Source organism: Plectropomus leopardus, chromosome 4 (genome assembly GCF_026936395.1).
Source record: "Plectropomus leopardus strain MGB_pleo_1.0 chromosome 4, ASM2693639v1, whole genome shotgun sequence".
Classification (NCBI taxonomy): domain Eukaryota; kingdom Metazoa; phylum Chordata; class Actinopteri; order Perciformes; family Serranidae; genus Plectropomus; species Plectropomus leopardus.
The window spans coordinates 29582008-29600891 of record NC_142179.1 but is presented as its reverse complement, the minus strand read 5'-3'; the positions used below and the strand labels follow the sequence as shown (position 1 = coordinate 29600891).

The 18884-nt window shown below is 38.6% G+C and overlaps 1 protein-coding gene across 4 annotated transcripts; it reads left to right on the top strand.

Moving 5' to 3' along the window:
* Positions 1 to 1294: 1294 nt before the first annotated feature.
* ankrd39 (ankyrin repeat domain 39) lies at positions 1295 to 17841 on the top strand. 4 transcript variants are annotated; one of them, XR_006105921.2, is made up of 6 exons: positions 1295 to 1712; positions 1870 to 1973; positions 3532 to 3735; positions 3840 to 4051; positions 12000 to 12080; positions 13562 to 17841. XR_006105921.2 is itself a non-coding variant. In XM_042488497.2 (4 exons), exons 1-4 carry the CDS (start codon positions 1619 to 1621, stop codon positions 3984 to 3986), a joined length of 549 nt encoding a protein of 182 aa, XP_042344431.1. In that variant the 5' UTR covers positions 1295 to 1618; the 3' UTR covers positions 3987 to 8225. The 4 variants fall into 4 exon arrangements, 1 of the variants encoding a protein (XP_042344431.1); XR_015776486.1 differs by lacking the exon at positions 13562 to 17841 and adding an exon at positions 12400 to 12901; XR_006105920.2 differs by lacking the exon at positions 13562 to 17841 and having other exon boundaries at positions 12000 to 12901.
* The last annotated feature ends 1043 nt before the right edge of the window (positions 17842 to 18884 follow it).

Here is an 18884-nt window from a genome sequence, read left to right as displayed (position 1 = left end):
CTTATTTATGCTTTTTTGTAGACATAAACCCAAAAAGAATAGAAAGAGAACAAAACTATATATATATATATATATATATATATATATATATATATATATATATATATATATATATATATATATATATATATATGAAAACCCAAGAGCTGTCTTGAACAAGTTTCATTGGCTTTCTCAAGAATTTTAACTCATTCTTCTATTGGCTCAGACTAGGTTAAGTCTTAAAGTGGATCTATCTACATTTATGGGTGAATTAAAAAAAAACTTCCCCAGTGACAAGACAAGAACAAAGTCTACATCCATGTCTTCAACACAATCACCAAATTTGACTTTCCAGAAGCACTGCACTGAATCAAAATAGAAAAACCTGTGTTCCACATTTTCAGTTTACTTTTCAAAAAATGTAGTGCCTACAGTTATTTCCATCAAAGTTTGGCTAAATCTCAATCTTAAACATTCATTTGTTTGTTAAATCTCAATTAAAATTTCGAAGTTGGCCTCTTTTACCTTAGGGAAAAGTGGAAATTAAATATATATTTTCTTAATTTCTTCAACACCAAAGTCCTTAAGAAGAGTTGTCACCTTTTTTCCTGTATTCTTTTTTCAGTTATTCCATACATGGGTCAAGCATATTTGCAAATTCAGTCATGTAACGAACAGAAAATAGGACACTGCAAGCGAAACATAATAAAAACACAAAACAAAGACAAAACCATGCAGGACAAACTATACAACTATTTATATATATATATATATATATATATATATATATATATATATACATATATACTTAGGGGTATCAACCAAAGTATCATACAAAAATATTTAACGAATTGCAAATGTTCAGTGTTTTCTCAGCTTTTCTATCTTTCAGTCTGTGTAAGGCTTGGATATAATGTTCTATTTCTGTTTTGAAATCTTGTATTTTGGGGTATTTCTTTTGAGTCCATTTACATTTATGAATGTAACATTTCCTTTAAAAAAATAAATATATTCAGAATATATTTTTTCTGACTATCAAATCCATATATCACACAAAAATACTATGTCTTGTACCTTAAACGTGTCAGTGTTTACAGAAATGTTCTATTTCCATCCAAAACATATTAACCGCAAAGGCATTCATAAATAAATACATGACAAATACTTTCTGTGTCATTATTACAAAACGCACAATTTTCATCCACATCACTGGATTTAGCAAATACCTGGTTCGGTGCTGGAAGAACCGATCAGATCAAGGAGCACCTGAAGGCGTCACTCTGACTGCAGCTCTGTGATTGGTCGGCGCGTTTACACGTAAGCACGTTTGTTTTATGCGGTATCGGGATGGTCTGAAGTTTTTCCGTTTCGTATATTAATAATTATATCCATTCGCCTAGTTTCACCCGTTATTTGAATTTTAATATGCCTATAACAGTTTTTTGTCTTTCGGTTAAACAGTCACTGAGTTGGGGCTTGTGTGTTTCGTCCTGTTGGTGGTGGTAATGCTCCGCAGAGTTGTCGACCACCAGAGATAGAAGAAGAAACACGGAACTGTCAAACAGCATACATGCCTGTAACCTAAAAACTAGTGTCCAGCTTCGTATTTTTAATCCCGTTTGTGCCCGTTGACACAATGGCATCTGACAGACACCATTGCTCGTGTTGCTCCCATCCAGTCTCCTCTCCCAGTGTTCAGCAGACGCTCAGTGAGATGGATTTTGAACGAGGTTTGCATTCATGTGTGAGGCACGTGATGACTGAGCCCAGCCATGTCTCTGAAATAGTTATAGGCTATACAAAGTATATTAAAGAGTGTTTTTACCTTTTATTAAATGCCTAATTTGGTGGATCTATCACTGTGTTGTGTGTCATACTCGTGTGCAGGAATCTGGTCTGCCGCCATGGATGGGGACCTGGACAGGGTCAAGTCGTTTGTCCAGAAGAGCACAGACCCAAACCTGAGAGACTCGGCAGGATACGCAGCTCTGGTGAGTTTTAGGGATGAAGGGGGAAAAAAATTGATGCAGCTAAGTATCGCGATAATTTGCGTGGCAGTATTGTATCACTCCACACACTCCACCGATCTATTTTTTTTTTTTTTTTTTGTATAATTTTTTAATTTCGCAAACGAAATTCAAACTTTTGGCAGCCTACTAGAAAAATAAAATCAGTTTTTCCAGTCCATTGGAAACATTTTGCTGCAATAACAATAAATGAAGTGAAATAGACAGACTGAAAACTTTAACTTATTAGAAAAAAACCCCAGATTTTTCCAAAAAGTTTTCCTTTGTGGACATGATTTGCAGTTGAAAAGAAAGGTAATAATTTACCATATATCATAATGTATATTATCACAATACTCAGCATATCACAAAATGTTATCGCAATAACATTGTATGTAATGATAATATCATATTATGGGGCCTCTGTTGATCCCCACCCAGAGTTTGGTTTTTTTGGTTAGTTTTTATTGTTTTGTTTTTAGATCTTCCCTAAGAAAATGGAAGAGTAAACATAAAATATAAGTAAAAAAAACAACACCAGAATGCCCATCAGACATATTCAGTAAACAACATAACATTTTAACTTTTTTTAAACTTGTTTGAATTGACTCATTATTGTATTATATTGCTTTATTATAATGTATGATTAAAAAAATAAATAAATATTATTTTACTTACATTTATTTATATTGTACATTTTAAATTGTTTTTTTTATATTTTTTATTATGTACTCAGGTCTCTCCTGAAAATGATATCTTGATCTCAGTCGGACTTACCTGATTAAATTAAGTTACATATAAGTATTTCGTGTCTGAAAAGGAGTAGGAGGAGGTGAAAACTCAAATCCTTTTTTTAAAAATAAAAACAATTATAATAATAATGTTAAACATGAAAATTCACAGTTTCTTCCCCAAAATTCACCATACACACCACGATCAAATCAAACAAGAATAGAAGAAGACAAAACGTGAACAGATCAATCTGAATAAACACACACATGCGCACACACACTGCAAAACAAAGAAAACATGTCAATACAGAAAACAAAGTCACTATCAAAAGCAACCTACCTATCGTGTCCCCTGTCTTACTGTGCCAGTTCCACTCCTGTTCTGCCACCTCATATCCCTTCAATATGTTGTCTTAAAAAGCGTGTGTAAATTTGTTGAATGTTTTACATGTTTTCAATTCCACACTACAGCTTTTCCATAAATGAATACCTCTGGCTGTAATACAGTGATATTCAGCTTAGTCCTCACTAACTGTTTCTAGAAGAAATTCCTTCAACAACTTTTGGATACTATTAACTAGTAATTGTTGTTGTTGTTGTAGCTCTGTGCATGATTTGAACCATTTTGAAATCAACAAGATCTTTGAATTTGAGTGCTTTTAATTTGATAAAAGTGGGTTTGTTGGTTCTCTGTAAGCGGTTTTGTTTGCAGCTCCTAAAGCTCTTTGTTGAAGAATGGAGATTGGCTGTTTGTCTGTGAGTGTTTGCTGTTTTCTAAATCTCATGCATCATTTTTGTGTGTTTTGTCTCAGCACTACGCAAGCCGCAGCGGTCATCACACCGTCTGCAAGTTTCTCCTTGAGAATGGTGCTTGTGCATCTCCCCAGACACCAGGCGGTGCCACACCGCTCCATCGATCAGCTTACTGCGGTCATCTGGAAGTGGTCAGACTCCTGCTGCACCACAGAGCAGATCCGATGCTCTGTGATGACGACGGCTCGTCCCCGTTGCATAAGGTGCAGAACTGCCAGCAATAACATAGTAAAAGCATTCCAGAGAGACAGTTTGACAATCGTTTAACCAGCGCCTGTATTTATCACTCTGTTAAATGCTTGTGCAGGCTGCAGAACGGGGTCACGAAGAGGTGTGTCGGCTGCTTCTGGAGCACTGTCCTGCACTCTGCAGCCAAGTGAATAAGAGGCTCCAGCTACCCTTTCAGCTGGCGCAGCACGGAGATCTGCAGGAGCTCTTAAAACCACCCCGGTGATGACAGACACGCTGCATGTGGAGTTGCTAAGAACAGACAAGTGACATGAGCTCAAAACATACTAGGTGAGGTCCGCTTAAGTCGGGATTACACTCGTCTTGACCTGGATTCACTACACTTGGCTGCTTTTTTCTCAGCTGAACATCAGCAAAGAGCCACTTAATGATGCTGTCAACATTAACTTCATGCCATAAACGCCATCCTGGTTTTAATTTAAAGCTTATTGTCTGTATAATAATTACACCTCCTTAGCTATAGAGACGTGCAAAAGCTGTTAAACAATACCAGTGTCCAGCATCAGATGACTGTTGACCATTAAGATAAAATAAAAGCTCTTCAGCCTTTGTGTTATGAAGAGTTAGTTACAGCTCAGGTATTTAGTTTGGGTTTGAGGGCTGACTAGTAAAGAGGAAAAACATCATTGGGAAGAATCAATTGAATACACTGACCTGACCATCTGATGAGGCTGAATCTTTGACACTGAATGTTTGATCTTTAATGGGGATTATTTCACAGTGGAATTTATCTGAAAAACAGATTTTTAAGTTCAATACAAGAGCAAAGCAGGCGCACGAGTTAGCTACTGACACATAGGAACAGCAGTCCAGTTAAAAGGTCCACTGAGTAGGATTTAGGGGGATATATTGGCAGAAATTGAATATAATGAAATGAGTATGTTTTCATTAGTGTAGAATTACCTGAAAATAAGAAATGTTTTCATTAAGTTCAGTCGTTTATATATACATAGGGAGGTGGTCATTGTCCCTGAGTCTGCTGTGTTGCTCCGCCATGTTTCTACAGTAGCCCAGAACAGACAAACCAAACAAAGACTCTAGAAAGGTTCATTCAAGCTTTTGCATCATCCATTGTGTGTTAACAGGCTCTCCATGATGAGTAGCATCTGAAAAAAACTGATTAAAAAATATATATATATGTGTGAAACGGCTTCATTAAGTGTTTTTTTAACAGTTTGAATTACCGGTCTGTTTATTTTGGAGAGGAAGAGACCTCTGTGGATAATTCAGCTCCCATTAAAAAAACCTCCTGTATTTCTGGATCTTAAGTGACTGGAGAAAAAAGGTGAGCACACATTAGCATGTGCTACCCTAACAGCCCGTCTCAAACACGCAAAACAGCGTCTGTAAAATACAGACTTTTTTCACGTGGATCTGCTTGATTACAGTGTTTCGATTAAATAATACTACATACTACATACAGTATATTGTACAAAACTGATTCGCACTCGAGATAATTTTCTGAATGTTTTCTTGTCTCGCTTACGCTTGTCTGTAGCTGCTAAGTCAGTGGGTTCGTTTGTTCTGATGAGAAAGTGACACTTGCAGATAATCCAGCTCCTGGTAAAAACCACACTGAAGTAATCCTAACTTTGGAGTTCAGGCTTGGCAAATGGGAGAAGTTTCAAGTGGTTGCAGGCTGCACTCCTCACTCCTAGATGCCACAAAAACCTACACACTGCTCCATTAAAAGGCTCTGAGCCTTGGTGTGAGTGCTGCACATTAACCTGTTATGTCTGGAGCTTGAAATGAATTTGTGCAGTGCTCTGAGAATACCAGCATTTGCTCTCACTGCAGCAATGCTGTTTGATTTAATTTGAACATGTGGCATGTTTGACAAAGCATTTTGTATAAAAGCTGGGACATCTTCGCCCATGTTGGGTTATTTTTTAAGCTTTGGCAAATACATTTGAAGTGATCGTTGCCGAGCTTTTTAAAATCTGTGACAGCAGGGGGAGCTATTGTCCTTATAAACAACATGTTTTTTTTCCAGCACAACTTGTGAATTAGCTGGCAGCTTACACACAGTGACCTCATTCGATCCTCCCAGCACACTGTTGGAAAACTAAACGGGATAACTGTTAGAGAGAGAGAGAGAAGCATGAGAGTGTAACTTCTGCAGCTGATAGGAAGACATCATGGTTGGACCTCAACTGTGCAGCCAAGTTATGTTTGGGCCACTGACCTGTGTATTCTGCGTTAATTAAGTTTGATCAGTCACCGCACCAGATGCATTTTTCTAAAATGCTGAAGATTTCAGATTATTTGACACATATGTATCATTAGACATCACAGGCTTTAATATTTGACATTGTCCTTTGAAACAGTCTTGCTCAGCCTGATTATTTTGCTAGTGACCTGTTGCTGGCAGTACCTGCTTCTACTGTAGTTTTATGTCTCTACACTGTGGGAAGATGTTGGTGGTTTATAGTAACGATCACTTACCTGGAAACTCTGGCACCTATTTTTTCCCATGTATTTATTTAAACAAGGACCATGCGTAAAAAACATTAACCTCAAAAAGAGAAGAGATGATTCATGCCAGATTTAGCTATTAGTTAGTTTACATCTGCAGTCCCTGGGCAGGTACAAACAGGACAAATACCTCACACTTAAAACACACGTACCACACATGATAAAAACATTACATTACAATAGGCAATACAAACAGATAAAAAACATCAACATACCAACACGTTCATAAAACCTGGATCATGGTGAAATTAATGTTGACATGTCCGGTTACTCAATATCTATTTTTTGCCACCACGGGAGAAAGTCTGATGTTCTGTGCCTGTTTTAAGCTCAGTTGTTGTTAATTTATAATAATTAGTAATATAATTAGTTACTCACTGATACCTCTTTGTGTATCACTTTGACCTTAAATGAAAGATGGAGCACAGTTTTAATTTTCTGGATTATTTTTGGGTCTTCTCTTTAATGCGCTTGCCTTTAGCTGCTAAGTCAGCAGCAGTTGTAGCAGGGCTACGTGTGTTAGCTTCACCCTCTGCTCTTTCTCAGGTGGTTTCTGAGGTGGACAGTGTGTGTGAGAGTCTTTTTACTCAAAATGATCCATTGCGGCTCACAAAAATGTCCCTACACTGGGAATAACAATTCAGCTAACGGGCCAATATGTTTCAGTAGCACATAAATGTTAGCTAATTTAGCATAAGTTAGCTCACATGATAGCATAAGGATTAATGAGAAGCCTAACAGTTAGCCAATCAGTAATGTTGTGTGCGGGATTTAATTTGTGTGTATGTGTATTTTCAGACATATTTCAATTTTGGGAAGACAAAAAAAAAAACCCTTTAAACTCAAATTTCCAAACAATTATGGAGTGCCCCAGACATGATGTTTTTCTTTAGGCCAACCTGGATGCTAACATCGCCCTGGTTTCCTCGTCAAAAAGCCTATGGGATTTTTCCATTGAATTGGATCATTGCAAAAAACAAGCTCTGTTGTAAACAAACTGATGCTTACACATTTTGTTAGCAAGATAGTCCTCACAAATGAAAACCACTTTTAGGATATTTGAAGCCCAAATGCAACCGCCAGAAGTAAAAAGCTAATATTAGGTTACAACAAACTACACTAAGGTTGCATTGTATTCATTGCGGTTCAGCTTGATGATGTTCTGTAGTCTTATTTAGCCACTTTTTAGCAACCATCTGTTTTAAGACACACAAAAGTTTCAAACTTTGCGAGTGAGGTACGAAGTATCTTCAGCTTGTGTTAACCACAGACCTTATTTCAGGATTCTAACCAAAAACCCACTCAAAAAACCCGTTGTCTTTGAGACGAGGGAACAGGAGGTGCTGAAATGCTCAATTATTTTCAGATTTTTAGGTGCATTACTGGGGTTCTCTATTTGACAGGACCCTGGATTTACAATCTGTCTTTGTAAATAAGACCATTGTGCTATTTTTTTTTTTTTTTACCTTCAAACTTTTTTTTAGGATTAGTACTTTTCTTTTGCCACTCTCAATGAGCTGACTTGTCCTCTCTTTAGTCATCGCAGAGGGGACACATTACTGAGTGCTTCTTTTATACCAGTATTTCTATGCAAAGGGCACACAGGATGGAAGCCTGGGGGTGAATAAAGGATGTTGATATTTCCATATCTACTGAAACAGATGGAAATACTTTCAGCCATTGTCTCATATACTTACTTATTCAAAGCATGTTCAATAAGTAACACATGCACATACAAGAGGCAGATATCTTCTCCTCTCAGCCTCCCACAGATGTGCACTGTGTTTGTCCTGCACTTCTTCTGCGCTTCTGCAGTCCGCACAAACACGACCCCGCGACAGAAACCTCGCGCTGTAGTCTGAGGAACTTTCATTGGGTCCGCTGGTGGGTGGTGTTTCCAAACTACCTTCAAACCACATCCAGTGCCGTGACTGGAGGGGTGCCAGGCCACATCTGGAGCTCATTGCAGCTGACGCCACACAGCACAAGGAGATGGGGTGTCGGGGGGTAGATGGGGTGGGATGTAGGTATTTTAGCTCGCAGAAACTAAGCCAAGAGAGCTGTTTACGCTCAGTGACAAGTTCCTGCTTCCACACAGCTGAGGAGCTAGGAACACCCGTTTTGAGTGCCACATGTCAGTAATAGCAGGGGATTGCTCAGCCTTTTTTTTTTCCACCGCTCACTGAAAAGAGAAGATATCTCTGCTTGTTTTCTTAATGGCAACAAGAACAAAGCACATTATGCTATTTGAATCAGACCAGTAATTTTGACTGGCACACAGACGATCACACCCGCCCACAGCACCTTCTGATTGTTCCCTTGCCAGGTTTTATGTAACGTAATCAAAGTTGATGTCTAAGATTTGCAAGCAGTGAGCGAGGTAATGAAAACCCTCTGTGTCACTCAGTAAAAGCGGAGGAATATTAAAGGGCCTCATTCTTTTTTGATAATTTTTCCTGAGCTGGTTTGAATTTGAGAGCTGCTTTGCCCCCTTTATGTGGAAACAATCAGGGAGTAGCCTGTGGTGGGTGAAAATAAGCAGCTTTTTCAGGGGAAAAAAGGCTCATTTTAAACATGTTTCTTTCAACTAACTGTGTGACTTAGCTCAGTTTTGGGTTAACAAATGCTACAAGTGATATCTAGAGGGATACAGTGAGCTTTCGAGAGCTTTCCCGTAATGTGAGGACTCCACAAGATGAGGAATTTGGATTACAGCTCTGTTTAGTGAGATTTATTTGGAAAGCAATGAAACTTCCTGGCCCTGGAACCCACTTCCACCGTAATGAGCCCGAGTTAAACCAGAACTGGATGTTATTTTCCTCTGAAATAGAAGGTGGTCTGTGTGCCATGCTTGCGTGGTGGATTTGAAGTCAGTGCTCGGGACTTATTTTAAACAACACTTTAGCCTGAGAGTGGATGATGAGAACAGCTTGTCCTCTGTGTATTTCTTTAGTTTGATAATTCTATTTAAGCTTTAAAATTCTAGTTTTTGTGGCTACAAAAAAGTGTGGTAAACTCCTTGAAACCTGAATCAACATCACTTTTCTTGTGCTGCATTCAGATGTCTTCACAAGTATTTAAACCTTTGAAACCTCAGCAAATTGGTTGAAATTCTTCCAAAAAATAACCAACTTGCCAAGAATTGTCTCGCAAATTGCAAGAAATTAGACGATTAAGAAAATAATTTTAAAGACGCTTGGAATAATTATAAATTATATAAATTATATATATATATATATATATATATATATATATACACTGCAAAAATGGCCTGTCAAATTTAAGGCCAAACACCCTAGATTTAAGCATACTTGCACTTAAAAGAAGTGTCACTGTGTGACTCTCAGTATAGCCCATAAAATCTTGAAATAAGATCAAAAACACTCATTTCAAGCAATTTATTTAAGCCTAGTTGGACATACTAGTGCTTAAAATAAGGTTTCTATAGACCTGAAGTGGATGTTTCCAGACTTGTCTCCTGTATCTAGTTAAAAATAACTCAGAAAAAGACAAAGATGCTTAACAAGACCAGGCAAGTGATATTTACTTGAATTAAGTCAAATGATCTTTCCTAGTCAGCACTAGATAATGCATTTATACTTAAAACAAGACTAACTAGATTTTTTAATCTAAATATAAGATTATTACACTTGGTTAGATCGGCAGTTTTGCAGTGTATATATATATAATTTATTTTTTACAATGTGACACATCACTGGTATTGGTCAACATGCTGATTTCTGCAGATATCACAAACCAATATATATATTTTTTACTATTATTGACAAAGTGAACATTTCTATATTTCTTCGTGTTCATTTTTTGGGTCATTTTCTTGTACTTTTTAAAAAATTTCTTGCCAATTATGGGGCCATTTTTTGTTAAGCTGCTCTTCACCTTCCTCTCATTTTTTTGAAAGAAATTAAGCCAATGTGCTCAGGTTTCAACAGGTTAAGCACTAAAAAATACATATAATTCAACACTGTATTCCAGTGTGCCAGATGTCAATTATGTCCATTCTGGTCATATCTGGCTGCTTGTTTTCACACATAAAAGGGTCATCTGGTCCTTATCTTTCCTGTGTCCACCTGTACAAAACTAATGCCATTCTCCAGCCTCCCAGCTGCCCTGGCAGAGCCCGAGCTGTCTGAGCTTTCCCCAAGTAATCACGTAAATGGCTGGCAGATGGGCACACATTAAGAAGTGGAGTACCAGACTCTGGCATGGAGGACCGCCCTGCGTCGTCTCATCTGCATTGGAGAAATCGGGGGAAAGTAGCAGCAGCGAGGGTGTTGGGTAAAGGGTTACATGTAATCAAATCTACAGGAGCAGCTCTTTGGAGATGCTGCATAATCCAATTTAGGCCCACTCCCACTTCAAAGCAGCATGTTGTCTGCTGGTTGAAGTGATGTTGCAGATCTTACGCTCCCATTTTCCAGGTCAGCGGGTGATGAGAGCCATGAGTGCAGGGGCCGCTGCTCAACTCTTCCAGGCAATCAGCACTGTAACTGTGGGAAATGTCAGGCTTATCAGGTGATCCAGCCAAACACAAACAGGGACCATGTGATGCATGTTTCTGTAGATATTATCAACATACTCGTTAGCCTTATGTTTTTATCTGAAAGACATTTTTTAAGCACATTATAGATCTTCCAGTTGTTAAAACATATGATACAGGAGCCATGTCAGTGGAATTTCCACCCCCACAAACACACTCACAAACACTTTGACTAAAATTCAACACATCTGGACAATGTCACAATGTCCTTACCAGTGAACATAATCATTAAAAAAAAAAAAAAAAAATTTCCCCCGGAAATTGCTGTTCAGTGAGCATGCTGTGATTTCTGTGTTATTGTGGGGATATTATTTGAGGGGGAAAGTTTATTTTCCCAGATGTTTTTTTTCTTTCAGACTCTGTGGTGGATGGTTTCGTTTTATTGATTATGGAGATGTAATCTTCTCGAAAGCGTGGCCAGACCAACAACCCATAAGCTGTACCATATGAGGCAGAGGACAATTAATGAAGCTTTGGGGATCATATATCTAGGTCCCGTCATACCAGACTGTTGTTATAAATCAGATTATTATGTATCATCTGCCAAATCTACAGACAGACTATCTACTGTGTAAGCTCCTTGTTCAGTGCAAATGGTGCTTTTCCAGCACGTTTTTTTGTGTGAGCAGGTTTACTTTATGTCCGCAGTGTGGAGTTTTAACTTGCATGTACATTTTCCACATGGTCTGTTTTCATGGCTTGATAATTTGTCAAGTTTTGGCTACAGAGTGCTGTTGATTTACGCAAGTTTTAAGCAGTTTATTTTGGAGACTCTCTTAGATACACCGTAACAGATATGCAAACTCATCCTAAAAATATTACCTTAAACTGCATATACTAATATTTCTGTTGTAACAATGGATCTAATTACTAAGTGTAATGTGAAAGGAGTCAAATGTATAGTGTCGAACCAAATCATAGTTATCACTCAAATCTATAGTTGCACTCAGCTTTGCTGTGCTTTATGTTTTTCAAACTTTTTGTTTGTGTGGGCCACCGTAGTTCTCCTTCACGCTTCGCACACAGGAGAAGTTGCAGTTCTGCAGCCTCACTGCTAATGCCCCTAAATCCTACACAGTGGTAAAAGTGCCCATACAAAAATATTGTATGAGTCATATAAAATTGACAAACAATTTAACATAAATGTTCAACTGAATTTTCCCTTTCACTTTTTTGTGTCCACAGAATAACATGAAATCAAAATATTGGTGTTGAATATTGACCCCAGCAACAGCCCAGATCATCTTTACGCAACTTTATGTTGAGGTGAGTACAAATTGTGGGTACTTTACCTCTGTATTTCCATTTTATCAGATTCTTCACAGATACTCCACCACACTAAGCAAAGCAAATATTCTGTCTTTTACTTCTCTAAATGTATGTCTGTATGACAGCCATAGTTACTAGTTACTTTACAGCTGAACCTGTAGAAATGATGCATTGATATAGATTAAACTGTCCAAAAAGCGATAAAATGAGCTTCACCTTCTCTAATTAAAACATTAGAAAACATTTTCTCGTGTTGCTTTCAGATGCTTTTCACTTTGCACTTTTTCCAGGTCATTTCCTTGTTTGTTTTTTTTAGATTATTTTGGGGGCGTTTATGCCTTTAATTGACAGGAAAGCTTAAGCATGAAAAGGGGGAGGGTGGGCGACATGCAGCAAAGGGCTGAAGCTGGAATTGAACCTGCAGCCGCTACGGCGAGGACATAACCTCTGTACATGAGACATCTGCTCTATCCACTGAGCCACCAGGTGTCCTATTGTTGTTGTTGTTGTTTTTTTTAGAAACTTTTATTTTATTTGATTTATTTATTTTTTTTAACAATTTTTTCGGTAACTTTTTTGTACTTTTCACCATTTTTTGGGTCATTTTCTCTTTTTTTGTTCCTCATTTCCTCCTTCCAATATTTCTGAGAGAAATCAAGCTAATTTGCAGGTTTCAAAGGGTTAATGTTTTGGCAATAGTAATCCAATGTAATGAAATGTAATATTATGACACTTTCAGCCCATTTTGTGCATTAAAGGTACTTTTATTTAATCATCTGAGTACATTTTGCTGATTAAAGGTTACTTTACTGACTGCAGATCTTGAAATGGAGTATTTTTACAGAGTGGTTTTGCTACATTTGCTTAAGTGAAAGTAAGTAAATGATCTGAATCCCTCCCCCACCACTGATGAAGTAAAAGGAAGTGATCAAGGAAAACTAATTGTAAAATGTTTTCTAATAAGTGGTCAGAAAAAAGACTTAAGGGAATTGGAAAAGCTTATATCTAATACTGGCATCAAAAGGGCCTGCCTTTATTCAATTATAGTCAGAAATGGAGCATTTAAAAAATCAGATTTTATTCAAAAACAAGATCCTGCAAGCACTCACTTTGAAGGATTCAGATCACATCAGTCAGATTCTTCATAGTTTCTGATATGATGGGAAATATACTAGTTGAGTACAACAGAAGGGCTGAGGTAAATAGCAGCATTTGGCCATGATTACTCACAGCTAAAACAATACTGCTGACACCACATTTGTTAAGAACTCCCCTACAGCGTAATATTCACAACCGCAGTGACAATACTCCCATTCAGTGTGAATGACCAGGGGACGCAACGCCGCGCTGCACGTGTAATTGAACAAGATGGTTACGCTGATGAACTAAGACTCATAGAGGCACGCCGTCCCTCTGTCAGCAGGTGCCCGGCACACACTAGCCTATTCATATGCGCATTCCTGTCTCTCCACTCGCAGCCCAGCAGGTTCCTCCTGGCCACTCAGGACAGGGGCTGACGCACACAAAGGGTCTTCAATCTGCCTCAGACAACAGCCTGCATAAAGGCCCGGAAAGCCACAACAGCGTTATGTCAAAGAGCAGGCTGGGGGTAGTGAGCACAATTTGGGGGGCCCCGTGTAGGACAGGGGCACTGCTGATGGACGGATGAGGGCTGGGCTCAAACAACATATAGTGGAAGGCCTGTCTGGGGTTTTTCTTCATAAAGGAGGATATTTGTACTTGCCTGGTAACAATGGAATGCAAACACGAGAAGCGAGGACAATAAAACACCACTTTGGGGCGATGAAGAAGCTGCTAGGAAAATCATCATGCAAAGCGTCCTGCAGGGGCAGATATTGTTCACTCTGAAGATTGCATGACTCTCTGTTTGTTCTCATGCTGATGTGTGGCTTAGCTTGCCTTCAGTTTGCTTTTGCATAAGGTATTCCTGGCTTTAACAGTGTCCGGCACATTTCCTTACGCTGAAAGGAAGTGAGGAGTGATCAGAAATGCCCCACCTCGTCTTAAACAGAAGGCTGAGCTTTTGTCAGACGCTTCTAAGCGAAAGTTCAACTGACTTCAAAACCTATGCAGTCCTAGTACTGTGTCCAATCTGCATCATTTCATCCTTTTGAGACAACTTGTGCACATTTCTAGCATTTCCTCACAGGTGACGAGTGACAGCACTGCAAAATTATTAATACACATCATAACCTTTATGCCTACATTTCATTGCCTGTCTGTCTGTAACCCTGCCTTTATATTTCTTAAGCTACCACGGCATGTACACATCACAGGGGCTGGTTAATAATTAATGGTTGAGGCTTTCTTAAATTGGCCCCACATAATACAAGTTCTGCTTTCGTTCTCGTATGTGTGGCCGCAACCAGTATGGAAATATAGACAGTATGTCTCCCCCTGTGCTGCTATAAACAGCCAAAGACCATCTTTTATTGGTCTGCAATTGCTTTATTTTATTTCGTCTCATCTGCTCTGCACAAATTTTACCATATAAAGCTGTCACTGTTTAGATGGGGGTGAAGATTTCCAGAGTTTCAGATACATCACTCACCTCTTTGTCAGAGGAGAACAATAGGCAACTGAAGAAATAAACAATCACCATATGTTATGAACACTGCCAAGGCTTTCTTTTGCTGCGCAGAACTTTTTTTTAATCATTAACAGCTTGTTGCACATCCCCAGAGAGATCTTTATCTTTGACACAAAAAGAAATGTCTATAAAATATTTGGTTTCAAACTGTCGTCGCTTCAAAGATCTTTTCAGTCGTGTTTTGATGCTGGAAATCGTAAGATGTGGCCGATGGCAGCACATGCGCGTTTAACTCTCACTATTAGTTACCCTAATAAACATGCTTGGTTTTTCTCTGGTATGTATGCGGTTGTCAGATTCACACTCCATCTGCTACATAGTTAGCAGCTGGCTTTGAAGCTGCGAGTGAATTTGAGCTCAAAGGGCGGTTGACTGAAAAGGATTTTTTAAAATCTTAAAAGCAACAGTGTCTGACCAAAATGCATTGATGTAAATGTGACACAAAGACTGTAAATGTCCTTTGGCATCAGTCGGTTACTTTAAGTTTAAGGAATAGTTAAAATTTTGGGAAATATGTGTATTTGCTCTCTTGTTTAGAGTTTGATGAGAAGATTGTATGAAGCTACAGCAAAAATTTATCTTAGCTTGGCCTAAAAACTGAAAGCAGCGAGACAGCAGCTAGCCCGGCTCGCACCAAAGGTGATAAGTGCGTCAGTGCCACTGCATGCTTGGATTTGGCTCGACTCAACCCACTTTTGGAACCAGGTCCTTTTTCTCTGTTTTGTTTTCCACAGCAGATAGCACCACTTCAATGTAGGTGGGATTCTCAGCTGGTCGCCATAGCAACACTGTGTGAATCCTTTCATCAGCAACAATGTCTGCACCTCGTCAAATATGCAGCATGATGTACGTAGTTTTGCAGTTTTTTTAAAAATCTGGGGCGAGTGAATAAAAAAATGGCAATTACTATTGACTGTCGCTTGGCTATTTAACTCTGGTGGGTTTGTGCAAGATGTCCCATGTTGCGCTCTGACCAATCAGTGGCCTGCAATATTTCAACTCTTTTTTTTTGCCTCAGCTCACATGGAACCTTGATGAAAGTGGTAACAAGAAATTTACCATCTACCACTATCCACAATTTTAATACAACAGAGCCAAATCAAGTCGATTTTATTTATAAAGCCCATTATCACAAAACACAGTTTGGCTCAGAGAGCTATACAGCATACGACATCCATCTGCCCTTAGACCCTCACATCAACTAAGAAAAACTTTCCCATAAAAAACCCTGTAACGGGAAAAAATGGTAGAAACCTCAGGAAGAGCAACTGAGGAGGGATCCCTCTTCCAGGACAGACGAACGTGCAATAGATGTCGTAAATAACAATTAAAGTACAATAATGACAAACCAATGACATTTGATTTGTTGTATTCAACACATATCCCTTTCTTGAGAAAAAAAACTGGCTCCTACATTACCCAAAACTCAACGCAACTCAACCACCAAGAGTTTGGTCTGAGATTTGAGTGTGTTATGCTAACAGCTACAAGCCTCAAGCTTCACTGAGAAATAAGCTACATAGATCTGGTAATCTCATCTCTTTTTAACGTCACACAACCAGCTGACGCTAAAGTCTGATAATAACATCAAGTGATGCCCTTGAGTCGAGTTATCTAACCTCGTGCAGTTCCTCCGGAGCTACAAAAAGCTTTATTCAGCTATTTCACATGTGCAGTAGTACTCCACGAGTCCTGTAAACAGACTTTGATGTGTAAAATCGGTGGAGTTCCCTCATAAAGCATATAAAAGAGGTGGATGTAGCCCTTCTTTTATACAGTCAGTGAGTCCCCCTGTAAGAAAACTGTTGTTTGTTGAACTGCAGTGGACAAAGGTTTTCCCGCTCATTAAAAGCAGGGACGTAACACCAAATTCTGGGCCCGTGCAGTAACAGTTGCTGTGGGGCCCTCTGCCCCTCCTCTCTTTTGATTCATGCCTCTTTCTTTGTTTACTACCCAGATTTCCCTTTCTCTGGGAGAGATGTGCACATTGGGGCACCAGCAGCATAAGCAGTCACTCACTTGGCTCTTAGCTACATTTAGTTCAGGGGTGGACTAAACCATTTTGTGCATTTAAGGGTCGAGAGGGGCCTCAGGGGGCTACCACTATTTGCACTGAATGTGGATTGATTACAATATCAACACTTATTCTCATCTGGACAAGTCAAAAAAAAAAGTTATATATTCTGTAACATCATGCCAAAATCCTGCTCTTGTGTTTTTTGATAGAAGATCCATTTCGGGCTTGAGTTACAATATAACAGCAAAAGGATAATATTTGTATTCCAAATAAAAGTCAGGTAATAGAGATATCCTTGTATCGGGCTCTTTTTTATTTTTTTATTTGACTCCTAAGTGCTTCTCTCCAAAATACTGATTTGGATTTCCATTGATCTTGAGCAAATAATGAAGCCACCTCATTTGTTAAATGTCAAGTAACATCACACAAGACTTGCATGGAAGATGAAAGGCTAACACATGTTGAAACACAAATCTGTTTCTTTGTCGTCCCATTCTTTAATCCATTTACCAAGCTGGGCCTCACGTGTCTCTGCAGCTTCAGTCGTCAATCATTTGTCAAATGTGACACGAAATCAAAGACCATATGAGCTCTTTGGATATGAACTATGTGTTTGATCAGGCGGTGCAAACTTATGTTTGTGCTGAGTTGGCGGATACATTTGAAATTCTGATGCTCTTTGATTTGCTGCCAAAGCATATGATCTTTACACCAGCACAATAAAGCTATTTTATTATAGTTGCCTTGAACGGGAAGTTGATGAAAGTGTTCGCTTTCCGTCAGTGAATTAGTATTCATGTTGGTTATCTGAATTCCTGCAAAGAAAACAAATTCCCCTCCTCAGACGCACACTTATAATATTGCCCACTGATTCAGTCAGTAAACATCATTACACATCTGTTTTCACTGATAAATCTCAGTCTCTCTTGGCATTAATGCAACTTTTCAGAGTGTAATATACTTTTAATTTGCAACGTTTAATTGTAAAAGCTTTCATCATGAGCTCAACTTTCTTTGGAAAATGCTACAAACATTTATAGATCTATTCCTTTAAGCCCAGGAGACTTTTCTCTGTGATCTTAAAGTGTCCTTCCAAAGTAAAAGTGGTGTTCAAAAGTAATAAAGCATGAGCTTTTACGAATCTTTTTGAACTCTATTGTTTTACATTTACTTGATATTTCGAATGTCTTATTGTAGGCTATATTTTATTTAGTGTTTCGTTGTGATCATGAGTTTGAAGTGAGTTTATGTACTTTATATCCACTATGCAATGTAACACAGGAGCACTGTAATTATTTATAGTCACAGTATTAGCCTGTGTGTTTTGTAAGCACCAATCCCACAATGCAAAGAGCGCGGTGTGGAGAGCTGGTGGAGCTCTGCTGGAGAGCTGCTGTGGATGGCAGGGGGAGCCAGGTTTCTACCAGCCCGACCAGACCTGCGTCAGGTTGGAAAGTAACAGCCTGAATAATGCACGACTTCCGGCTGTGGGACATTCAAAATAAAAGCCGCGCTTTCCTTGCAGAAGGAGGAAAGAAAAATCTGCATTTGTGTGGAGCAAAACAACAAACAGAACATTGAAACGGATAATGCATTGAACATGGAGTGTTGTGTGAAAATGTTTAAACTTACAATATGGTGCACGATGTTTCCGGATGAATCGTCCTCCCATCAGATGGGTTTAAAAAACTGTTTTTCATCAAATAACGGTAACACACAGAATAACTTTGGAAAAACAACAAATTAATTCCAATTGAAACTCAGGTGAAAATAAGAAGTAAGAAAAACATGAGAACATTTACATTTCGACAGCTGTTGGTCTTTGACAAATAGTCCCTAAAACAGAGGTAGTGGTTGATCTCTATTTTGATGTAAGCTTACAGTGCTTTTCTTTTTTAACCTATTAAAGCTTATCTTTCCATGTATTGTGTTTAACAAGGCAGTAATTGTAACATACACTGCCCCCCCTACCGCCCCAAATAATGACAATGGGAACATAGGAGAGAAGAAATATAACCACATTGCAGCACAACAAAAGGTGAGGCACAAACAAAAGATCAAATCAATCAATCAAAATCAATTTAACTTGTCTTCTTTAAATCAATTTTATGCCAATGAAAAGAGGTGGGTCTTCAGTAGTGACTTGTAAGGTTTCTATTGTTGGAGCAGTTTT